At 32.4% G+C, this 27,510-nt stretch overlaps 1 protein-coding gene across 1 annotated transcript; it reads left to right on the forward strand.

Annotated features, from left to right (window-relative positions):
- The first annotated feature begins 592 nt into the window (after nucleotides 1–592).
- Nucleotides 593–27,386, forward strand: LOC134252597 (caspase-3-like). Its single transcript, XM_062735095.1, has 5 exons — nucleotides 593–650; nucleotides 2,646–2,930; nucleotides 9,614–9,630; nucleotides 19,814–19,910; nucleotides 27,211–27,386. The coding sequence occupies exons 1-5, from the start codon at nucleotides 593–595 to the stop codon at nucleotides 27,384–27,386; spliced, it is 633 nt and encodes a 210-aa protein (XP_062591079.1).
- Nucleotides 27,387–27,510: the final 124 nt, after the last annotated feature.

The raw sequence follows: 27,510 nt of genomic DNA on the forward strand, positions 1-27,510 counted from the left end.
CAATTAAGGTAAGAATTTGGAAAAAATAATCAAGAACTGAGTGCACTTTTTTGTGCGCAATAAATATACAATATTTTTTCAATACATAGCACTGTAGCTCTCCGGTCTATCGATATATTTCTTTTTCGGAGAGCTACAGATCTGCAGCTAATTAGTTGGTAAAAGCTACTAATAGGTAGAGGAAACCCTACGAGATCAGCTCTATATATTAAATGTATATGAAACAATGTAAGCCAGGATTATTATGTGGAGTATATTTAACAGAAATATCTGGTACAAAGTACAGGTATGTGGGAGACTAGAGACATATGTTCATCTAAGTTTTTAACTTGTGACTTTCTATTAAAGGTAGTATATTACCCATTATTGACCGTGAGAATTAGCTGGTACCCAGGTAGGTTTGGGAAACTATCTAAGATTATGGTAATTATTTCAATAAAAAAATCGATCCTGCATTTAGTAAAAGCGGCACATTACGAGGTATATTTTGCAGGGGTTTTACAGTGTATCTGGTAGAAAGGAACAGGTAGGTTGGGAGAAAGCTCTGACATCAGGGACATATCTTCATGCTAAACTTATCTTTTGAATCTCCATGAAAGGTAAGGAGTTGCAGAGTTCAGTCCTGAACTATTGTCTAATGCAAGCTACAGGTAGGTGGGAGAAACCCTCTTAGATCAGGAGAATTTCAGTATGAAATAAATCATCTTCTATGAATGACAGGTATGATTGTGACGTACATTTTACTGGGTTCTTATCTGGTACTAGGCACATGTACAGTGCTGCTATCCTATAAGTTGACTTCTATCCAATCCTATCATGAATCCTGTATCCGCAATCCTATTTTGTGATTTCAGTCTAATCCTATCCTATTTTATCCTATCCTGCAACTCTAAGTTTTTTTTTTAATATTAAGGACTTAAATTGACAAAACCAAAAAAAAAAAAAACAAAAAACGGAATGACCAAAAAAAAAAAAAAATAAATAAAAAACAGTTATAGTCATGGTAATCATTTAAATGTTAAATTTTAATGGAGAAAAATAATCATAATTCCTGACACACCGCATAAATTAAATTTTCGATTATCATTACCATGTAAAGAAATTAATGTAAACAAACAAATTGTTATAAAACGTGGGCATTTACTGATTTTGCGAACATATATGTATAAAATTTGGGCATCCAGAAGAAAGAATTAAAGAAAAAAATATGATTAGACTGTTTTAAAAATGTTCCTACTAACAATGATCGGGATACATGGCCACATTATTGCGACTTGCTCCAGACGTGTTAATACATGTATTAATTATTTAAAAAAAACATAGGCCTATATGGTTATAATGTTTAAGTATATGTTTCATGTAAAATTACATGCATGTACATGTAATTGTATAGTCTAACTGTGCCTGTATAACATGTTCTTCTGTATGCGGTTCTAAAAAAGAAGATAAATATATGATTAGACCATAAACCAAACAGGAAGTCAAAATTTAGGTCTAGAATATCTTGACTTTCACATATTAAACATTTTAAATGTGAAATTGTCTTATTATATCAAATATCAAATGTATGATTTTGTTTACTTAAATTCATATGGTGATAATTTATTCTTATGTGAATACATGTATTTTTTAAACATGCAAAATATAGAGTTGCTGAATAAATTTCAAGATGTCCGAAAGGTTAAAATTTCTTATTTAGCTTCATTTTCTCTCCAAAAAGTAATGCATTAAGAAATCATGAAAATAAAATCTTATACTGCATGCTCAGTCATATAATTTTCCTCTCAGTTTATGGTCAGTTCAGTGCCATACAAATGTATTTCAATTTCCAATTTTATTTAATGTGTAAAAATGCAATAATTTTTGTTTAATATAAAATATTTCCTAAGTCGTCATTGTCCGACTCAGACAGATTGACAGCAATAATATTGTAATTTATAAGAAAATAGGGTACATATCTGATAGAGATATTTATTTTTCTTTTATCAAATTTCTACAAAATTTTGTGATGATTAAATGTTTACATATGTAGTATCTTAACGATGTCTTTCTAGGCATTATCAGATATCCTATTACACATAACATCAAACATTTTTAGTGTCCCTACAAATTTCAATCGAGCAGCTTGATTGTTATATTCAAAAACTTCTTTTTTGTCTTCGGAATTATTCAATCTATCTCTACAGTATACAGCATTAAACGTTTTTATCATATAGAATCACGAAGTAGCTTACGCCCGGTTTATCGCGATATAAAGTCGTCGCGAATAAAAGTTGGTTTACAGTATCTTAAATATGAGTTTTTCGACAAAAGAGGTGACATGCACAGTTTTCGCATACGCTGTTATTTTCACACTTTTGTTCATTTAGATCCTAAGCCGTATTACTCTTAATTTATAATATAAATCTGCGTTTTAGGATTCGATCCCAACCTATGTCAACTTGCACGATAGCAACACTGTATGTTCATCACTGGAAACTAACCTTTTTGAATATAACTATTAAGCCGTAAAGATTGTCGGAATATCTGGCGAAAGGTGTATTCTACTCTCGTACAATTATAATTTACACGATCATAAACGAATAAAAAGAAATAATTTTGTTTATTGACTTTCCTAATTTTGACTTTTTGATTTATCATTTTAGACAACTTGGAATTTTTATTCAGAAAACTCCATTTTCAAGTTGAGAAAAAGAAGGACTTGACCTCCGAAGAAATAATAAAAGTATTGCGAAACATTTCTGGAGAATCTCATAGAGAATTCAATGCATTCGTATGCTGTATACTTTCCCATGGCTCGGAAGGTTCAGTGTTTGGAACAGACGGCGAACAAGTTATGATTAAGGATTTTCTACACTTCTTCAAAGGGCATCTTTGCAAAACATTGGCTGGTAAACCAAAGCTGTTCTTTATTCAAGCATGTCAGGGTGAAGATAAACATACTGGTAAGGAACATCCTAGGTTGTTCGTTGCAAAACTTATTTCAAAGATTTATTTTTACCACACGCAAAAAGTTTAAAAAGACAATTTACAAATACACCGGATAGAACGGTGCATTCGGGGTGGCGGTGGGGCGTTACTCGGGGTGGTGGCACCGAAGCGATAAAAAACACCATCAAGGTGTGTTTACATGATTTTTTTTCATATGTTCAGACGTCTTAGATCAAAAAATTGTATGCTACGGAAGAGAACAATTATAAACGTACCTCTAACTGCTTAAATGAGCCTTTGATAGTGCTCCGTTTTCTCAAACACTCCTCCTCACTTTGCGGGGTATCAACGTTTTCGACTTCTGACATGATATTATGTTTCAAAATTGACCTCAAAGGGGTGTTTTCCGCACATCATCAACATTAATAAAGTTATACGATAAAATTTAACTTCAATCCTACTTTAAAAGTCAATATATGTTACTAATTAAGACAATTTAGGCTTCAAACTCTATGCGACGATCGCGATGGCGGTTTTCATGCCTTGCGGGGGGGGGGGGGGGAGAAATAAGGATTATTTTTTTCATTCAGCGTTCTCCTTGGCCCCCTTGCGTGACAAAAAAAATATAGATCTCCTAGAGGAATTTAGATTATGGCATGGCATGATGTTATTTCGCTATATTTACATCCGCTGAATATTTTTTCCCCTTTATTTCTGAAGAAAACCCATTGCGTTAATCACTGCATGAACAACAGTCGGCATGTCGCCTGTACAGATTTCTTGATCAGTGGCTGTTCCATCAATGTAATGTATGAAAACGTTCGCATCATTAATACAATAATTGATCTTTTCAATCCTACTTTAAATGATTATTTAAACAGATATAAATATAAATAATAAAATGTGTTTGCAGAAAAAAAAATACATAACCCGCTTACGCTGGTTGTGTGTTTTGTCTGTAACAGCTGCTTCAGCTAATTCCAGTAATAACAAACAAAGAAAGCATTTTATTGTTGAAATAAATGTGGCTATGTCAAACTTTAAGAATAAAATTTAATTTCTTTTTTTTTAATTTGAAGTCCGAAATAAATAAGGAATAGACACTTTATAATTATACAATGTAATGCTGCGTATTGCTATGTACGAGGGTTGTGATAGACAATGTTTATAATTTTGTAAACATGCAACCAATACTTACCAAATTTTACATAGACAAAATATAGTCAATATTCTTTAAAATTGTGAATTTTTGAATACATATCTTTTACATGTATATTAATAATGTTAGGACGATTTATATGAAGGCCGATAAGGCAAAGACAAAATTCGGAATTATTGACGCATATGACTATACATTTGCTTTTATTTCTTTAGTACTATGTAAAACTTTGAACTCAAATTTACATCACTAAACCAGAATAAAAAAACTCAATACTATGTCAAAATTTTATATGAAAATTGGGAACAATCTGGACGGCGAAGGACGTCAAACGATTTTTATTATCTGCTGCCTACAATGTCTAACGATCTTTCGACTAAATTTCCAGTGAAGATTGAATCTGCTTAAAAAAAAAATAAAAAAAAATAAAAAAGTAAAAAACTAACGGAGTGTAGTGAATTTAAATTTGTCCCTTAATCAAGTATGGTCTATCACTTAAAAAAATATTGATTGTTAATATACCCGCTACTGAAGTAGACTTGTGTAAAAGGATCATGACGTTATAAGAGACGTAATTTACGCTTGCTTTCGTGCGCCGGTGTACATTTATATTCTTTCTTTATTTTTTCATAATTTTCTTATAAGATGTGATATCATCATGAAACTTGAAGTGCATGATCATAAAATGTTACTCTTTGCTATGACAAGGAAAGAAATTCAATAAAGCAAAAAAAAAAAAAAAAAAAAAAAAAACTTTTCCCTGTCTCTGACTTTTTGGGACAACCTTCGTACAGTGGCTACATTGAAGTTTTGAACAAAAGTCCATGTTGAGCAGAATAATCAAGATAGTTTCAATCACAATTTTTATACACATACAGTATAAACATCTTTGTACTTGTCCCTAAACTAACAAAACAACAACTGAGTGACTGGTTAAATCATCATATTGTGATAATCTGTTTATTCGGGACATACGTTCATAGCCGAAAGATGTGAAATTAACTGAAATTGTCGATTAATGTAAAAAAAAAACACTAAATGCTAAAAATTTGCCAAACCTTCTGCACTTATTTAATGCGTTTTACAAGAAGTTGACTTGTAAAATGCATTAATGTAGGTGCAGAAGGTTTGGCCAATTTTTAGCATTTGACTAATTATGAGCAAGAAACTTGAAAATCTATCATAGATGATCGCTATCCATTCCTATACACAACTAATTGTGCCACGTATGTGTTACATATGCTTGCACATAACACATGTATCACGTATGTGAAATGTACGTATCACATTCGTGTATTACAAACATACTTTTCACGTATGTGGTAGTACGTACGTATAACATGTGTTTGACTACATACGTTTCACATAACGCACGTTAAACTTATGTTTGGAATACACGTATGTGTTACATACGTGAAAGGTACGTGTAACATATGTTATGTGCAACCATACGTTACACGTACGTAAATAAACGTACGGTTTACATGTGTATTGTCAACCACATGTTACACGTACGTTAATGAACACATGGTTTTATAGTCAAACACATGTTACACGTACGTTAATGAACTCATGGTTTACATGTGTTTTATAAAGCACAAATGTCATGTATAGTTTATGTGTATAATAAATCACACATCAAATATACTAATGTACATAAATAAATTATGGTTAACTTGTATAATAAAGCTCTCATTACATATATGTTGATGAATATAGAATGGGTATTATCAGGCACATGTTACATATACATTTCAAAAGGTGTTTTACATGTTTGTGAAAAGCTATATTTGAGAATGAGAAGGCTGTATATTTTGTAAATTCATACAATTACATACATGTATGAAAAATGTAGGTTGACTATAAATCTAATCCTATTGATTTTATTTCAAATTTAATTTATTAATCAAGTTACCATTTAGTTTTTGCTATAAAGGGAAAAAAAACAATGCATCAAACATTTATTGTTGCTAGGGATTACATAATTTTGTTTAAAATACAGAAACGTTTTGTATAAAAGTATGGCTGACTTCCAGAACTAACTATTTTTCCTTAATAGTTTAAGTGATTTTTGAGAACTAATCAAGGTATTATTTAACATAACAATCAATAGACACTTAAGCCTAACCTGTTTTCAGGAAGAAGAGGAATCATAGGTATACATGTATGACCATCTATAAAATCCTTCTTATAAAATGTATAACAGTTGCATGTATTTTGATAATTATAATATTTTAAAATCTAAAATATTTTTTTAAATAAACATTATTATGATATTTGGTTAAACCCAATCACAACTGAAGCTCAAGTGTGTGTGCGTTGTTGACTTGTCGTGTGAGCTTTACGTATTTAATGTTTCAATTTATTAAACATTGTTTACCTTACGTCCACTTTCATGTCTGGCATGATGTTATCAGTTCGCATTGGTTTAAAATTTACTCTAAAAAAGTTAACAGTTTACATAAAAAGTAGAGGCACATAAAATTGAACTCGGTCATCGGTAGATATAATCAATCCGAATTCAAGAGCAAAACTGAATTTAAAAAAAAAATCACGATAATTTCAAATCTCAAAAGGGAGTAAATGATTCACCTAGATAATTATCAAATATACAGTGCGTACCGTCCGTATAAAACTTATGAAATATACCTTCCGGAATTTTCCAGCCTCCATTTATGTATAACATGTACGTTTCCAGTGACGTCACTGGAAAGTGAAGTTTGACGTCTGCAAGTTCTAGGGCCTAGCTTACGGTGAGGAATGCATAAAATCAGCAATTATTTAATTACTTTATGACCGTGTCTTGCATAATGGAGACTTGGGTTACCAAAAACAGAAAATATTGACCATGTTGAGGCAGTACGCTGTCTTTGTCAGCACCCAGGTGTACCAATCAATACGGATACATTATATCAAAATGCAGGTGAAGTTTAAAAATACTGTAATAACAATTAAGTTTTTATTTAAAATGTTTTTAACCTAACAAAGAAGATGCAAAAAAAAAAAAAAAAAGAAACAATGGGTAAAATATTCGACCTTGAACTTCTAGTTAACCCACTGTTAAAAAACTTTAATTTTGATCATATTTTTTCAGATTTATTCTTTGTGACAAGTCCTTCCTTGGATGTCAACAAATCTGACCTTTGACCTTGACTTTGGAGTCTGACTTGCACTCGGGAAACTTTAACCATAAGCTGGCATATGGGGTATCAGTGTGTACAAACACATCTTTTTTTCCGAGTTCACCCACAAATCATTGCTATTTAATGAATTTTAGATACGGGAATTACAAGGTAATTATTTGAGGACATAGTGAAAAAAAATAGTCTAAAAGATCATGGTTATGAATACTAAAAAAATAATTATTGTTATTTAGTATTTAGTATTAAAGTTCAACAGGGAATAAATCAGGATTAATATATGGATAATAATAATGTTCAGGGGAAAAATGGGTTTTCCTTTATTCCATGCATTTAATATTTTCTTTTTCTTTACAGATAAAAGAGCACTGGAGAAGAATGAATTAATGTTAACATACTCAACATTAAATTTGGCTTATATCTAAATATGTGTTTTGTTGTGATTGTGATTGCTTCAAGAGCAATTAGGATCTGGAAATTTAAAGTGAAGGATAACCAGAAAGTGGATCATTCAACAGATGAAAAGAAAATAAGCCATTGAGGGAAATTATGTCAAATGCATGAATTGAATATTTAAATTGCAAGTAATTTTGTTTCACCAACGTTTACAATATGTGAAAAAAATGTTCAAAACATGTGTTTAACCATGGTTTGACCCATTTTTGTATGGTATTTATACATTTACAATGTGAGTAGTGCAAATAATAAACCCATTAAACATGTTATGGGAAACATACGTTACACACACGTTGCACATTTATATGTGAAACGTATGAGTAACGTACATGTACAATATATGTGTAACGTATGGTAGGCAATACGTATGTTTAACATACGTGACACGCATGATATTCACACGTGTGAAAACGTACATACACGTATAACATACGTGGTGCTTTCTTCATGGAAAACGTACGTAAAGTCAGGTACGTGTCACATACGTTAAACGTACGTGAAACATACGTGGCACAATTATCTGTGTATCTTTTGATTGTGGCAGGAAGGGGGTATCCCATCCACTAAATGCAAAACAACAAATAACTTCACTTTAACAAATCCCTATACGGCCCTCAATAATGGACAAAAAGTTTACAATATATTAGCTTCAGAAGAAAAAATAAAAGAGGTTGTGCTAATTGAAAGATCAAGTATAGATTTCAAACCTGGACAAAAATGACAAGCAAAAGAAGTAAATTATTCAAACACTAAATCCTGTTTCTTGGGGGAGGTGGTAGGATAGATCAAAATTCTTTTAGTACTATTTTCTTTTTCAAAACCCCATGCACAACTCACCCTTCTTTGAATACACTGTAACCTTTGCGTGTAGAAAGGGGTGGGCGGGATGCGGGCTAAAACTACCCCAAAAGGTTCAATGTCTTTATTATGTCTATTTTTGCAAAAAAGTAGGTGGGGCTTTGTCATAAAAGAAGCTGTAGAATGCCCCCCCCCCCCCCCCCCTCCGACCATATTCGGTCTAATCCATTTGGAAAAAACGTAAAAAGAACGGAAATAAAAAGCATAAAAACGACAACGAGAGCATACCGGTGGTGTAAAGTAGGATTTTCCCCATAGCCATCCCCATCACCAGAACACGTACTCTAGAGTAGGATTTTTCACTGTGCGGAAATTCATATCAGAGTAAAATTTCCCTTTTTTCTTTCTCAGAGTAGGACCCCCCACCTCGTTAATAGAGTCAATGTAAACCACAGCCGCAATACTCAGTATCTTTGTGAAAAAAAAGTTAAACGGCAAAATGATTTAAAAGTAAATGAGTGGGTTTAAATACTTATATTGTAAGGCAAATCATGTAATCTCAAACCAAAATATTAACGTTTCGAATGAAATGTAAAATATTTTCAAAATGCTATGAAACAAACAAAACTGACTGTCTAAATTGGTCTATATTTGTATACCTACATGTATTTTGGCTTTAAATGATTACAATAATAAAATTTCTAAGATAATTAAAATTATTAACGTACTATGATGTTCAAATTTCCACCTTTCTGCATTAACCGCATTTTTTCGTCATATTAAATCTTCTTAAATCCCATTTTTGAGACTTTAAATGAAAAATTCAACTTTCATTTTACATATTTAAAAACTGTAGATCACTATATTTTCGCGGCGCCTTATTTTATTTGTGGAGATAGTCATTGACTCTTGATAAGCGAGACCAATTTTCACGAATTGTGGTTCTTGCTCTATATAATTCTATAAAATACTATTATATGCAAAATTCAAATTTTCGCGAGTTCACTGTCTCACGTAATTACTCGAAAATAAAGTTCTAGCGAATAAAAAGTGTTTTCAATAGGACATAGATTGTAATTTTCAAGGTTTGTTTGTTACATTTTTCCTTAAATTATATTTCATTGGGGGTGGGGGATGGGGTTGGGGGTTCACTCTGAGGAAATTAAACTCTATATCTACTATGCAGATTAGGATCACCCCCAGAAAATTGACTTTGGTGTGGGATTTCCGAAGGGGAAATTCTACTCTAGAGCCAGCTTTTTGCGGGAAAGTCTAATTATGAGCAAGTTTTGTGGCGGGGGGGATGGGGGTGGGGCAGGGGGGGTTAGGGGGGAGGTCTACTGTTCAAGACCGGTAACATACATAATTATGTATGTTGTGGAGTAAAAGACGTTCTTGAGTCCCCCCTCCTCCCTTAACATGGGACAAGAAAATTGTTCAGGGATAAATATAATTTGAAATAACATGATTACCATTCAACTTTTAAGTTTTCATTAACCCAGTGGTGTAACAACACATCGATATCAATTTTTTTTCATAAATTTTTGACTCTTCTAAGAGTTACTTCCCTTTTTTCTGATACAATCTCTTTGTTATGTTTCATCAGGGATTATATGTCTCTGGTTTCATCATTATGATATTGTGTATATTTATGGTTAGTGCATTTGGTTTTCTTAAGAAATAAAGGAAAAAAAAATATTCAGCGGATGTAAATATAGCGAAATAACATCATGCCATGCCATAATCTAAATTCCTCTAGGAGATCTGTATCTTTTTTGTCTCGCAAGGGGGCCAAGGAGAACGCTGAATGAAAAAATAATCCTTATCCCCCCCCCCCCCCCCCCGCAAGGCATGAAAACCGCCACCGCGATCGTCGCATAGAGTTTGAAGCCTAAATTGGCTTAATTAGAAACATATATTGACTTTTAAAGTAGGGATGAAGTTAAATTTGAAGTTAAATTCTATTGTATAACTTTATTAATGTTGATGATGTGAGGAAAACACCCCTTTGAGGTCAATTTTGAAACAGAATAACATGTCAGAAGTCGTAAACGTTAATATATAAAAAGTGAGGAGGAGTGTTTGAGAAAACGGAGCAGTCTCAAAGGCTCATTTAAACAGTCAGAGGTACGTTGATATTTGTTCTCTTTCGTAGCATACAATTTTCTGATCTAAGATGTCTGAACATATGAAAAAAAATTCAGGTAAACACACCTTGATGGTGTTTTTCTCGCCTCGGTGCCGCCACCCCGAGTCACGCCCTACCGCCACCCCGGAAGCACCATTCTATCCGGTGAAATATCAGATATTTTAAATAAATAGATTTTTTTTTTAATTTTTATGTCATAAATGACATCAATGCTTTTTACATCAGTTTTAACAGTAAGAAAAAATATCCTAAAGAGATTTTAGCATTTTCTAAAAATTATACGTTCTAAAATTACTTTTAAAAATTTAAATTTTAACGGTTTATATTCTCACTCACCCTAAAGTCACAGCTAAGACAAACTCTACAGTGGACCGTATTCTTCATTCGTTTTGTCAACAACAAAAGATATTAATGTCCTCTCTCATAGAAGTTCTTTTTCACGACTGCTCAAATTTTGAAGTCCAATCCCTCGATCCTTATCGAAAGCAGATGTCTCCCTAATGTAAAAAAGGCGTACTGTCATGTCATGTGGCAGTTTATGCATATACAAGAGTGCTTACATAACTACAGTATTCCTTTTACTTGCTTTCCTGTGGACCAAGTATTGTTATTAAAGTTTGGTTGAGTCGCTCAACTTGAATATTCCATTTAGCATTCCCTTTAAAGCTATCGTACAAAGTCTTAAACCTATTATACGCAACGAGCAAAGCGTTGTCTGCCATATTTCTCCTCTCTCCAATAGTAACAATTCCAAATATATGTTATCAATCGCGGTCACGGGCTATCGCAAACGCTTCCAGAAGGCCTAATGTGTACAATAAACCACCCAAAATATAAATCAAACTTGTACTGTCCTCCGCTAAGTTTCAGAAACTGATACAATACAATTGTTTGAATGCTTTAAAAGTAATAATAATAAATAATAAATTCATAAAAAAAATAGATGTTGAAATTTTACAAGCACGTGAATTTTTGCTTATGAAAAATACATCTATAAAACAACGTATTACAATGCTTACCTGACGCCAGACAGTACTAGCTTGATCATGGATCATACGATAAGTTAAACAAGAGTTATGAAAGTAAAGGTATTGAAATTCTTTCCCAAGTTTTCTTTCAGTGATTACAACAACACATCTCGTTTACGTCCTGCGACATGAAAACAACAGTTGTCTGTGAAACCGGCCTGTCCAGTTTTCTAAAAATAGTAACGATCTCTTTATACCTCGTTGACCGTTCGGGGATCAGTTATTATCTGGGAAAATATTACCCAGATGAAAATACTTTAAATATATTGAATGCAACATTTAGAATAATATATTCTTTTAAAATGTTAATATTTTTTTGTAACCAAATCCTTTCTCTCTCTCTCTCTCTCTCTCACGTATACAATGTTCATGCACGAATACAGGACACAGGGGTCAGAAGATAATTGAAATGGAGGGGGATGAATATAAATAAAAAGGTAAACTTCAATAAATTCCAATGCCTATATTATGTATGTATTTGCAAATTTTTGAGGGGGGAGCTAACCCCCCCCCCCTCTTTTGCCCCCTTTCCATTCCAATGCTTGTGCAGGAATGAATTAAACTTTTCCTTGACAGAAAGGAGAACACAATAATAAAACATCGGATATGGAATCACAACTATAAACAAAATTTTAACTTTAGGCATGATGAAGAATTACATTTTTTTAGATAACATAGGATTCAGGTTAAGTATTGCCCAAATTATCTGCAGTTGTAATATTTGTTTGCAATAAATTCCTCGCCAACAATATTTTCCTGAAAAGGGGGGAACTTTTTTAAATGATAATATAAAGAACAATACAGTTGGTTAACAATCATTTTCCGTAAAAGTTTGAACCTGGGTTGAGTCTTCATTATATGTCATCTTTGCTAGTCAAGTGTTTCAAATCCGAAAGCTACTCTACTTGTAAAGTAGATTTCGGATCGGAAACGCTCGGCTAGCGAAGGTGACATGTGTGTATAATAAATATGATTTTAAAATGTGCATGTCAAATTTACCTATTCAAGAACTTTTATATAAAATAAGATTTTTTTCCAAATCTTAAATGAGAAGGGGTTTTCTACCCGTGGCAAATCGGGCTAATTTGTTACATGGTAAAGAAAAGTATCAGTAAACGATTTAAATTGTCCATGGACTTTTCTAATGCATAAACTGCATCAATATCCAAAACGGTTGATAAAGGGTGTATCAAATATATAATAAGTCATCAGTTTAAAAAACAAATGTAGCGTAAAATAAAGTACAATGTAATCATGAACCCAGGAAAATGAAATTATAATATTATCAGAAATAAGAAATACCTATATACAATTTCATGTACAAATGAACTGATCCACGTTGAAACTTGCCGGTCAGAAAGGAAAATAGGTGAAGAATATAGAATTGAATTATATTTGTCATTGTGTACATTTTCACAGAAACTTTTCAATTCACTCCCCCCCACCCGTACATAAAAAATGTTAAATTTCCTAGCGAGATTTATGCATGCATTTAGAAGAACTAATCTTGGTATTTACCGCAAATGATTCTCTTGCACATTTAAAAAAAACTTGTCCGAACAACTTTTTGATGATGAACATAAATTGTGCCTCTTCTTTTTCTGGCAATAATTATGCTAGCTTTCAAGTTGTCAGTCTCTTTGCTTTATCCGATTATGCTATGTAACAACATCTTATATTAGCTACAGATCTGTAGCTCGCTGGAATGCAGCTGGAAAAAAAATAAAGATGTACGTCCAGGAAGCTAATTATCCACAAAAGCGCACTTTTCCCAATTTATTAGTATTTCTCCGTTATATAAATTATGCTACCATCTAAACAATTTCCCAACCGTGTTCTACTAGCACATTTACTACGCCAACAACAAAAAATTCCCTAAACTGTTGTTCATAGCCCTTCTGGGCCTGATATATTGAGTCCATCGAAAATTGGGTACATGTAATATATAAATACTATACTGGTAGATCCGGGGGAGGGGGTTCCGAGGGTTGGAACCCCTTTTTATTTTTTGCCAAGTGGAGAGAGAGAGAGAAAGAGAGAGAGAGAGAGAGAGAGAGAGAGAGGTACAGCGTTTTCCGAGAATAAATATTTGTAGTCTAACTTTACATGTATGTATTGAATAGATAGATTCTCTCGATTTAACTTCCCCCATTCACTTTCACGATTACTTTTTTATGAGAGAACAGTAGAAAATATTCTAATTATTTTTACATATCTGATATATGATATTGGATACGTAACATACGAGGTTTAATTTGATACAGATTCCCGCGATCTCTGGCTGTGTTGGCTATATATGTACCTTTTTTATCATATATCTTTTGAAGGAACTAACTTGTAACTCCTTGTTTAACCCCACCTCTACCCCACCCCAAAAAAGTTTTTCAAATTCTAAAAAGAAAATTCTATGTACTTTTCGGAAATGCTGCAAATCCATTAAATTTTAAGGCATCGTTAGTTTTTAAAATGTGTTTTTTTTTTCATTTGGACTGGAGGTACAGTATCTATTCAAAGAAAAAAGGGACGTAAAACAAAGTTATTATTACCACAACCTTAAGTAGGATTCTTCTCTGGTTTCTGAGTAGATGAAATATTCAATGTATTTTTGCTTATAAGTCTTACATATTTAGATGAAAGATATTTAAAAGAGCATATTTTTCTTGTATTAAAACAAGCAGGGACTATATTTTTGGAGGAATGGTGGCGTATGAAAATATCCTCTTTTCTGCATCTCAAAATTATTAAAGAACTACGAATTTAATTAAAATTTTTACACAATGAAAGACTAGAAGAATTTTTAAAATGTTAGCTAAACTAATAATAAGGAACTAAAGTTTTAAAATATATCACATGAATATGAATTTACAAACAAACTACAATTATATTTGCTTTCAAAAGTTTTGACTCTAAGTACAGATGTGAGCCAAAAATCAATTGAAAGTGGTTTTACTCTCTTACTAAACGGTCAAAACTTTTTGTTTTTGTATCATTTTGTATCTCAAAGGATGAAAACCCACTATTCAGTCGACTGAATGGTAACTGAATGGCCACTGAATGGTCACTGAAAAGACCCTTTCCCGTGACCTTTGCGTGATGATTCAGTTACCATTCAGTCGACTGAATGGTGCATACATTTCAGTGACCTTTCCGTGATCATTCAATTTCACTTTTTCCTGGTATAATAGCATTAAATTTATTTAATTCCGAATAAAAAAAAATAGGAAAAAAATTAATACAAGATAAAAAATTGCTCCCATGCCCAGAATCGAACACTGGTCTCCTGCGTGGGTATCCCCTACCTTATCGATTACGCTACGATTTCTTGTTGAGAATTGAGGATTTAAAATCAATTAATTTATAGAAATCGATGGAACAATCAGTTCACCTGTTGTATCGAGGAGCTGCAATGTGTATATATCTTGTACATCTTTTGTATTTTCTATGTTAGTTGTGGGGATTTTGGGGACAGACTAATTAATTTCACATCTCCTATCCTATCTATGTTCCTGTATCAAAGATTTAAGATCATTGTAAATTCTCTATCTAGAAACTCATAGTAGAATGATTTTTTTAAATCAATATTATGTAGAAAGCTAAAATCTACTATTTTTTTCTACAAGAGGCATGTATAAACGATTTATTTTTCTTGTAATTTAAAATTAATTTAAAATAATGTCTTTCAAAAACTAAATATCCTGCAGTTTTGACAATGACATAATTAAGAAACGAAATTGATCAGTAATACTTGCGATCTTCCAGAAGTGGTTTAAATAATATAAATTCTGTCTCATCAAACAAAACTATATATTTCCATAAAAAAAATACACGTATAAGCACTATAGAATGTTATGCATTTATTTAAATTTTGATTCGGTTATCGGGTCATCATTTTTTATCACTTGAAGAATTTTTGTTTTCTAAATGTAACTAGAAAATTAAAAATCATTTTGAATAAGTCTCACATATTTTATAAAATTATAATAATTACTTAGATTTATTTTGATTCAAGGTACCCGAATTTGATCACGATTAGTAAAAGAAAACACAATTAAGATTGAATAATAAATCTTTATTCAAAATATTGCTTCCTTGTTCAGAATAATACGCTAGTGAAAAAATTGCTAAATTGAGACTTAAATATCACTGAAAGGTGGCGGAAAGGTCACTGAAAGACGACAGAAAGGTCACAGAATGTCGACGGAATGGTCACTGAAAGACGACAGAAAAGTCACTGAAAGTCGACGGAAAGGTCACTGAAAGACGACGGAAGGGTCACTGAAAGTTGATGGAAAGGCCACTGAAAGTTGCCGAAATGTGTTCGCTGAATGATGACTGAAAGGTATCTGAAATGTGACTGAAAGGCAACTGAAAGATCACTGAAATGTATGTGCCATTCAGTGGCTGAATGGCCACTGAAAAGTTACTGAAAGCCACCTTTCAGTTTTAACTGAAAGGTCTTGTTTCTTCCTCTCTACATGACTGCTTTATTATATGTGAAAATGAGAAGAAGTTAAATATAGGGCGCATATAAAAGTAACTTAAGTATCCTAAAAATTTAAGAAAAATGGAGGAAATTTGGATTTGCCAAAAATAATTCTTGTTAAACTATTTGTGTCAATTTGGTAATATCATCTTATACATCCTATATTGTAATATCTTTTTATGCAAAAAGAAAAACATTTAATCTTTTGAAATAGAAGACTCTGTCTCATGATTGCATATCTTTATTTTAATTTTCAATGACCAGGAAAAAAGTGATGACCTTGACCTAACCTTGACTCTAATATAAAACGGTCAAAACTAATCAAACTAATACCATCACTTAGTAATATTGTCTTCATGATTCTGTGAAAATTTCATGAATTTTTAAATTTAAGAAATACAGTTTTGTGTGAGAAGAATCCTACCTTAAATCTTTCCAAACGTGTGTTTGAATCTTTCCTTTGGAGTGTTTGTGTGTGTTTGTGTGTGTGTGGGGGGGGGGGTTGAGGGGCACAACCCTGGAACCCCCTTTCAAAAATGGCTGGATCCCCCCCACCCCTGTATACTGTCATATTTGGTTGATGCATGACTTGCACATGCAGTACTGTTGTGAATGGTGTAAATATTGAAATATGTAAGGAACTTAAGGTTAGTTAATATTTTGATATATATGGTGAAAAAAAGCAAACAACTGTTTTGTGCAAAATAGATATGCACTTATTTTTTCAATGTTAAGCACTATTGGTCTTTGACCTGGTATTCCCTATTACTGATTTAGACCAGCGAACGTCTTATAAATAGTTATATTTATTTTTTACATAGTTCGTTATACCAATATTAAAGTTAAAGGTAAATACATCAGTCAATGCGTGAAAAAAGGAAATCAATAATTTGTATTAAAATTTTTACTGACAAAAAGAATAGAGAAGAAAAATAATTAGTCCTTGACAATTATTTTAAGATCTCATTATATCAAGATACAAACAGTACAACAATATTTACGTGCCCATTATTCAATAATTCTATTTCCATTTTTCTTTTTACGTGTTCATTTAAATTATTCAGAATTATGATTTTTTTTTAATCGGGCATGGAACATCTTCCTGTATATTTTTGAAAAGAAAAGTTATTGCAGCAGGCTTATAGAAAACAACTCGTGTACGGGATTGGGAGGACGACTTATAGAAATAAAGAAAAAAAAATCATCAGACTTTATTATTAAAATCTTGTCTATTGATGAGAATTAATACAGTCAAGATCTCTCCCCCCCCCCCCTCTCTCTCTCTCTCTCTCTCTCTCTCTCTCTTGGTTTTGATGTTTCTTGCATTTACTGAAATTCAAATATTTACATTAGAAATATTTTTAAAAATAATTTTTGATGTCATTAATGTGTGTGTGTGTGTGTGTGTGAGGGTGTGTGTGTGTGTGTGTGTGTGTGAAGTGAGGGGGGGGGGGCATTTTATTATATTCATAGCGGGCCAGCAGAATAATCATAACATGTTTTTGTCATTTGTTATTTTTTTTATTCTGATTGAAATCATACTTCCTCCATAAATCTGAGCGTAAAAAAGATCTGATATAATTTTTTTTTGAAAATGTCCTGTAAATATTTATTATTAACTTTTAATGTGTAACTACTATGAATGATCTAAATATATCGCATGTACATTATAGATGTGATATCATAATTCACGTGTTTGGCAGAGCTTTAAACTACTATTTTGCAAAAGTTAAGGAATAACAAATATAATTTTAAAGTATGGAAATCATGAATTTTAAATGTATTTTGTTTAGATGCTAACTTCAGTTTAACTTGTACACCATTCGATACATTGAAAATCAATTCAATACTGTTTTTCTTCCTCTTCAGTTTTTGTTTTCACGTTATAATTGAAGAAAATTGAATTCCTAATAACCAGCTTTTAAATAAATCTGAATTTCTCGAGATCGAAATTTCAAGATCAGAGAAATCAAGGAAATCAATTATGCATGTACATGTAAGTCTACGTTGAATGTTCAGTTAAATTTTGGAAAATTTATCAATGTTCTCCATAATGTCACTGTTTACATGTACAATGTATAAATATCGATCGCCGCATCAACAACAATGATCGACCTACAATCCCATTACTGTATCGGAACATACAAGGGGCGGGTTTATAGGCGGCGAGATCAGTATCGCATCAGTGCGTAAAGCGATCCCAGATAGCGAATTCGGGTTCGCATTAGCGGACTAAGAGCTGGCCCCAAGCGAACAAGACGCACCCAGAGCGGTTCCAAAATTTCTGAAAGCGAACCAGAAGTGGACCCCAAGCGAACCCGGGGTCCGCTTCGGGTTCGTTCTGGTGTTAGGTTGTGTCCGGAAGATACTGTACACCTGCTAACTGTTTGGAAATCCAAAATGTACCATTTAATTTCCTATTCGCGGCTAGGTTAAGGGGTACCCAAAGGTAGATCGGTGTATGCAGAGCCTCAGGAATTTGATTATGACTTCACAATGAAATTGTACAAATGATTCTCGGCGAATAGATGATAATTTCCTTTTTCATATACTCTTACATACTTTAATTACTCATAATTATTGTAAATATAAATCAATATGCAACTTATCTTGTCATGATAACACTATATTTGAATCAAAGCCAATTTGATTTCGCTGTACTAACAGATATGACGTCATAGGCTAGTTTAACACGCATTTTCTCTGTACTTGAGACGCAGATCAAGCTATTAGTGGAACTGAAAATATGAAAATTAAAACTAAATAGGCGTGGATGATTAAAGTTGATTCGTGTCTTTAATACATTAATCAATAATTCACAGTCTTATTTAATTGATAACTATTTGGTCTCTTATAAAGCCGCAGTCATGCTTTTTTATATTAGGAACCTACTACAATCACAGGTACTACCCCTCCAAAATTTCAAAGGTTCAACGATATCCACTTGATTAAAAATTATGCTATCTGTTAAATCTGTTATCAAACTTAAATTATTTTTATTTTAATTCCTAATATTTGTTATAATTCCAAAGACTGTTTTTGCATTTCTCGAACTTGGTATTTTGAATGGAAAGAATCGTACATTGTAGCCGACCACACATGGAGTAAAATCTCAACATCATAATATTTAGAGAAAATGAATATGAGGGTGATCTGAGGAAAATTGCAAATAGTAAAAAGAGGGAACTGATTTTGATCAATAATTGCTGAAAATAAATTATAGAAGTAATATAAATTAAATAGAGAAGGGGGGTCAATTTTGATTTCATTGAATACTTATTTTGAAGGTGTGTATGTGTTTTAAAATTTAATTTAATAAGAAACACAAGGGATAAAGGGGCGGGGTAACAAAATAAAGAAACATCTGTGTCTGTTTAAAAAAATACTGTCAACTCCAATTTAAAATTTTAAATATTTTTTTAATAAGCAATAATACTGTACATACATGTAGTTATAAGCATATCGGAATGCAACAACGAAGCATTAACATAATCAACAAACAGATAAGTCTCCATACATTGTTTGAATATCAAATGATTATTTGAATTTTTGTGTGCGTATATGTGAACAAAAATCAAAATTAAATAAAGAAAATGACCAGGAAGGAGTTAAGTCAATTGTAATTTAGAAGTTTCCGTTTGTGCTATAGAATAATTATGAATTTAAAAGATACCAAAAGACCAGAAGATGTCGGCTAAAATGCCAGTAATTTTGAGAGGGAACTGTCATCAGGTTCTAGTCCCAAACTTCAAGCTGGTTTGGTTCTGTAATGAATTGGCCATTCATTTTGCAAAGCAAACCTGTCCTTGCCATTTCCCGGTAGATATGTATATTTCCTAGTGTTTTAACAAAAAAAGTGTATGTGTATAATATAAGTACAGGTAAATATCAGTATATCGAACATGGGATATCTCGAATACCCCGCTGATGTCGAAGTCGGTCGCCGGTCCCGGCCGTTTTCTCTATATATATGATTAAAAAAAAAAAAAACATCTGATATCTCGAACACGGTAATCCCGAATAGCCCGCTTATGTCGAAGTATATTCAAAGTCCCAAGCCCTTTTTTACCTGGCTTATCTCGAAGTGCAGTGAATTTTTTGGTCTACTGAACACACCTGGCGTCGTGACTTCACACATTCTTGCCAGTGGCTATTAATTAACACCTTCAAACCGGGGGGAATCTGAATTTATCCCAAGCTCATGTTGGTTATCGGTGGCAGGGTAATTGGTACCACAGCTTGGGTGTTTGGTATAGTCTATGACCGATAAAACAAACCACTTCGCAGCAATTCAGAAAAAAAAAACCAGACAGTGTTACCGATATTGGATTTAATAATATGCTCTGTATAATTAAAATCGTAAATTCATAAAACACAAAGATTTATCACGATAAATAAAAATTAACAGAAAAGTTGCAGTGCGTAATGCACAGTGCGGTGATTGGTTACATTTATGTTAATATGCTTATAAAAGATAACCTTGACCGCCATATGCATTGTAAGTTTCGTTAACTATATGTTCCTCAGTAGTACTTCGTAATGTAATACATTCAAGCTATTAATATTATTCAAGTACATGGTTTAAATACTGATTATTTTTTAACGCTCTAAATAAAACTTTATTTCATCAAATAATGTGTTTAAGAAATTCGTCTTTTTCTTTTCTTACTGAGAAGGTTCTTCAACTATAGTGCTAATGATACATCCCGTTTGACTACGTACGTAATCCTTCATGCCATATTCTTTCTTGAATTATCAGTCATACACTTAACTATTTTAAATCTGTTGATTAGCGTTATTTTTATTATTCTGTTATTTTTGCGTAAATAGGCGATACATAGTACTCACGAAATAATCATTTTCTCTTAAATTCCTATCTTCTTAAAAAAATATATAAAGCACAATTGACGAAAATTTTGTGTCAATGTAGAAGATTAAATATCTTTCTCGCGAAAATAATGTGATATTGAAGCCACATTCTTGATGACATCAAAATTTTAAGGCACAATAAAGCATAAACCGTTATAATGAGTAATTCATCTATTTAAAACGAGAAAAATAATTCGTTATAACAAGATAGTATCTCTTTATTACGGTTTCATGTAGTTATCATTTTATAACAAGCTAGTTATCTTGTTATAAGGAGATATATGACTCGTTATGATATATGTAAAAAGCTCGTTAGTTGTCTAATATCCGAGTTTTGAGATTGTAACTCACCTACAATAGTGGGGCACAAGGTATTCATTTAAGTATGGAGTTGAAGCAGGTTGTTTCTGTATACAAACGCACATGAATAAATGAACGATATTTAAAGCTCTTAGAATTTATCAAATGTTATAGAAATATTGTGATATTAATCAGTGATGTATTTCATGATTTTAACAACGTCAGCTATATATATTTACAAATCTACTTTCAACTAGTGCTAATTGTAATTGCTTATTGCTAACTATCCGTTACAGATGTTCCCCAAACACTCCCACACTCCCTTTTGGTGCTTTATTCCCTGTAATCTTCATTAAATAGGACAAAATATATTCATTTGAGACTTTAACAAAACCAAGTTCATTCAAATTTTAGCATTGCTCGCGTGCGCATGTGAATGCATGTGCATAATGATAATATCATCTTGTCTATACAATCATATTTTTAATATACTAAATATAAAAGTATTTAATCCAAAAGTTTTTAAAAATACACTTATTCAAGTACATTTTTGATTAAACTCATTTCACGTGCACGCACGTGCATACATGAGCATGGTGACAATATCTTCTTGTAGAAGTCCATTACATTTATCTATGTTCTAAATCCCACCCCGTTTGGTTGAAAACCAAGGGAATTATAGCTGTTTAAAGTTTCAGTGTATGCATGTGCATGGTGATCATACCTTCTCGTAAAAGTCCATTATATCCATGATCCAAATCCCATTCTGTTTGTTTGAAAACGAAGGGAGTTATATCTATTTCAAGTTCAAGCCAATCAGATTGCAGCGCACGTGTATGCACATGTTTTCATGTTAATTGCTATATATCACGTTGTTGGACATCTTAATGCATGGCAATGTTTAAAATTTTATAGTATTTCCTCGAAAAACAAGAAAAATATAGAGACTTTAGTTTCAGCCAATCAGAGCGAAGCGCACGTGCATGTGTGTGAGATCTTGCTATTTTGACCATGTCATATTGTCTATGCCCTAATATATCCTTATATTATGAGTTTCAAAGCATTCATCAAAAATGTAAAAAGTTACGCCTATATCAATTAAATCAGTCATTTTACGTGTTACACGTGCGCGCTCTTGCAAACCCTAAAAACATTTTACCTTAGCCGGATTGTAGTTTACAAGATCACTCGATTACAAAATTGAAGAAAAATAATAATAATGATAATAATAATAACTAGAGCCGTTTTTCGGGAAAATTGGGGACAAAATGACCCTTAAAAATCAGAAAATCGAGGATACCTCTAGACCGGAAGTGACGTCATCGAAACGGAAAAAAAAAACGCATAAGGTTCTAGTAATGTTTCATACGTCCTAAAAGTTTCATAAGATTTCGTTGAGCCGTTTTCGAGAAATCGCGTGCACAAAATCGGTAAGATAAAAAAAATAAAAGTGAAAAAGAAACCGAAGAAAAACAATAAGGTCTTCCGCTGAAGACGGAAGACCTTAATAAGAAACAGAGTAAAGCAATTTGTTCCCCAACTTCGTTTGGAGAACATATTTATATGGTATTTCAAAAAGATCGTATAGTCTTTATTAAAAGTAACTGATTTTTTTATTGTACGAATATTTTCTAAAATTGCCGTACATTCTGATAACAGTGAAAAAAAAGGTTCTGAAAATCAAAAGAAATTCTGACCGATACTACATATTTTTGAAAGTAGTTTTGCTGTGGTTATATATTAAGTTTCTTGATCGAGTTACATGTACCGCATTACAAAAAAGGAACCTCAGAACAGTAAAATAATTTAAAGAGTTCCTTAAACATGATGAAAAATTTCAAAATTTTCGGCAATTTATTTACATCAATTCAATGACTTCTGTATCATGTTATGTTTGACTTACAATGCTTACATAATGCTAGAGCCGTGGCTCTATATGAAAGACATAATTTTATTTCAATATTTTTCATAAATAATACAATGTATTTTATTGCAACTACCAATCAACCGGTACATTGAATTGTGAAAACAATTAATTTGTCTTTGTGCGTAAAGTCCGGCGAAGGTCTAGGAGATAATTGATTGATTACTCAAGGTGAAGCCCTAGTATGTAGTGTTGTAACTTTGTGAATTAAATGACGGTAGAATTGTTTGATTAAAGTTTCAGTTAGAGAGAATTTGTGTGTTTAGATTTTCTAATTCTCACAACTCTTGCTGTGTCGGCAAAATTTTTCCTGTGTCGCATGCATGAAATTTGAATCGTTACTGTGTCGGAGAAAATTTCACTGTGTCGGTAATAACACGGTAAAACAGCTCATGGAGAACCCTGATTTATGTAGCTAGTAGCTATCATAAACCAATATATTGATGACGAAATGTATTCAATTTATAAATATCTGTCCCACCTGTTTGTTTACGCAGCAACGAAACTCCCCTTCTCAACGAAAGAGCACACCAAGGGAGATAATCTCAAAACTTGCATATTAACTAATACTTATTATAAGTATTCGTTAAAAGTATATAAAACACAACCACAATTGGTGAATTTTGTTTTCTCCTTAATGAAGAGTAAATGTCTTTTCTTTCTTGCGAAAAAAAGTAAAGTGTTATTAATTGATTTACAGTTATTTTAAAGCCAGTTTCAACATTTTTTCATGACATGAAAATTGAAGGGGACCATGAAACTAAAACCGTAAAATTGTCTTTATCATCATAGGAAAACCAGATTATTTATGGCACGATAAAAATATTTAACTCATTATATTGAGATAAATTATTTGTTCAATGAGATAACGCAAGTTAAAATCTCTATTTGACGATATAATAATTGGTCTAAAGCATTGATTTGTCTAAGTGATACAGAGTATCGGTAAGTGAAAAAATATGTGAATGCTGAATAATCGATATACGACCGGTGAACGGTGAGCGAACGCAAAACGCGAACAGAGCGCAAACGCAAAGGAAAAGTAAACAGTGAAAGAAAGGTCAACGTAAGATGACCGATTCTTTTTTCAGAATGCCTCTGATCTTTTCTCTGCATTGTAACTATGCTATTGTTTTCTAATGAAACATCAACAAATTTTACGATATAAAGGATTATGTGACATAACTGCGATTAGGAGCACATTTTATTTATAAGGAACAATGCATTATTTGATTTTTTAAATCCTATCACAAAGAAAGAATCGGCCTGGTTTGTGACAAAATGTTCTTTTATGAAAGAGAATAGGTGGGTCTTAGTACAATAGAGGACATGCATGTTCGAGGAGTCTACCTTATATGGCAATGTTATCATTTCGCACATTTTCGCTTACCGAAAAACAATTTTCAATCTGATGACAGACCGACAAAACATGCCGGTTTACTACTCGTTTAGATTTATCACAATGACGTGGTTAAGGTCAATTTTCCATTTATCCAATAAGTCTTCTACATTTAAAACTTTTAATTGTCTGCTAAGGCTATTTATTTAAGGAATCACTGTCTAATTTTGAGAGTATGCCAGGGCATCAACAATAGTGGGTAACATGGGATAAATTGCATAACGGTCGAAGCCCGTTATGCTTAAATTATCCCTTGTTTTCCACTATTGTTGATGTCACTGGCATACTCTCATATCTAGACAGTGATTTCTTATATTTCCACTTCATTGTGAAACAAAATTGTAGACATAGACATTAAAAATGTAGACTAATAGATTTAAATTACACGAGGACTTCCATGCCAATTTCAAAAGTCCTCGCACACTGACGTCAAACACAAAGGCAGCCGCACGAGATTTACATGCATATTTGGCTTCCGTAGCGTCAGATACAGAGACAGATGCGCACGAAATTTGCATGTGTATTTCCTCCTTAGCTGCTGACCTTTCGACCTGCCTTATTTACATTCCGGTAGAATTATCAAGAAATAAATTCCCCCAATTTTCAAACAGTTATCACAGAGAAAAAAAAAATAGAAATGGAAATATTTTTAATTATACGCAACGTTTACAGTTTTGGGTCAAGAAATCTAATGAAACTTGTATAAACTGATACTCAAAATAAATGTAGACCTACGGCTACGGCCTTCAAACACTTTGCAAAACTAATATAAATATATATATTTATAAATCAACTTTTTGTTATTGTGAAATCGGAAATTGTTCATATGTAGATCTGTGTTTTATTTGTGGCTCGAATCATAAAAAGGAAAAAAATATTTATCAGAAACAAGGTAGAATTAGCCTTTTTTCCAAATATGAAATTTCCACACTATTATTGTGTTACTCACTCGAAGCGCATCTTGTTTAGCTGATTAGTCAGTTAGAAAGTATCGCCGTGACCTTGATAAGCATATGAATTCATTTTTACCTCAGGAAATCAAGTTCCGTCGATCTGTTCGAAATGGGAAAGGCCCGCCAGATTCTAATTTTTTTTATAGCATATGAGCGCAGTTAGGTATATTTTTTTCCTATCACATATAGGTAGATTTCAATAAAATGCACTGAACAGCCAAAGGAGAAAAATGTACCTACCTGCGCTCATATATTTAAAAGGCTTTAAAGGAATGTTAAAAGGATATCTCTACCCAATTAAAAGTACTAGATCTTTCAAATCATGTTTCTTTTTTTGTTAAAAACAATATTCCATACACATATCATTGATGAGTTACATAAAAAATAAGGAATATGTGGACATTTAATTTTTTGTCAATTTTGCGGGGACCATAAGTCATCTCATCTTTTTCAAAAATATTCTTTTAAGAAATACAATACGTGCACATTAAGTAACAAGTTAAAATTGATGCAAAGCATCAAATCGGCCGCAAACAAAATCAAGCATTAAAAAAAATTTCTTTCACAATTTTAAAAGCGTCCATGCAACTGAGGAAAGCACTTCAAGATATTCAAAGGTGAAATAGTTGAATCATTTTTATTTCTGGCAGTCTCAAAGCAAAATAAAAAACCTTTGCTCATATACAGATTATAAAAGACAGATAATAGATTCATCGATGTAAAGAAAGGTAATGATCATTGACGAATGATAAGAATTTATTGTCATCAAAATGAAGATGCTAGATCTTGGTCACGTGATAATGCCCATGGTTTCAGAGTAGGCTATTCTGCAAGCCGCGGTAAAAAAATGTAGAAAAATATCTTGGTGTCATTTACAGCATATTCAAAGCATTTTTTACTAGTTGAAAAAACTTTTCAATTTTTATTCACCATGCACTTTTACGATGTCATTATTATCCGGAATCATGACATCATGACGATTTCCTTCCATATCTTACACACTCCCAGGCTGGGGAGTATCTATTGTAACCTCTTTTTATTTAACCACAAATTATCAATTACCCACTGAGATATAATAATGAAATTGAAATATAATAACAACAGTTAATACTAAGTTTAAAGAGCAAGTTTTAAAAATATTTTACTCATGATTTTTATATGTCATTGAAGAATTCTATTTCATTGAACTTATAAAAAATAACGTCTCATTTCCCCATGTGCACATTCTAACACAACTACAAATAGATCGGCCGCTGCTGCGGCCGATAAAAAAAAATAATTACGTTTCTTACAATATTTCGGCAATATGCACATGCATGTGTTAAAATCACAAACGAAATGAAAGCCTCCTATCTCTCGCGACATTCCATCCAATTCATCTTTAAGTCTTTAATGAAACGCTCCCATCTCTTGGACATGAATGTGTAGCGTGTCTGACGATGAAAATATTGGCATACGTTGATGACATTTTTATACCCATAGCGGTTACATAAATAAATGACTGTTCAGGCCCTTCGTTATTTTTTTTTTATTTTAGTGCTTTACTACTGGTTAGCTTAACCAATAACCATTTCTAGTACTATTGCAGTAAAATCTAATACCTAAATTTGCTTTGATATAGCCGTTAAACTTGAAAATGACAATGTGGCCAGTGGCGGGAGTAATATCCCAAGTGAAGCTGATATGTTATTAGCAATGTCGACAGTTCCTGGTTACGTCTCATACAGAGATCCAAAAGAGGGTAGTGTCTTTATCCAATCGCTTGTCAAACATTTACAGAACGAATATAAAGAGTAAGTATTGGTTTATATGTCATAGGTAAATGAAACGGGATTTCTAACTATGTTTTAAGCAACAGCTTTCAACTGTTCATTATTTACTTCGTTATAACTTTTGGTTTTAAAAGACCATGCTAAACAAA

This window comes from Saccostrea cucullata, unplaced genomic scaffold (genome assembly GCF_032062105.1).
Source record: "Saccostrea cucullata isolate Sc308-1 unplaced genomic scaffold, CSIRO_AGI_Scuc_v1 ctg355, whole genome shotgun sequence".
NCBI classification, from domain to species: Eukaryota; Metazoa; Mollusca; class Bivalvia; order Ostreida; family Ostreidae; genus Saccostrea; species Saccostrea cuccullata.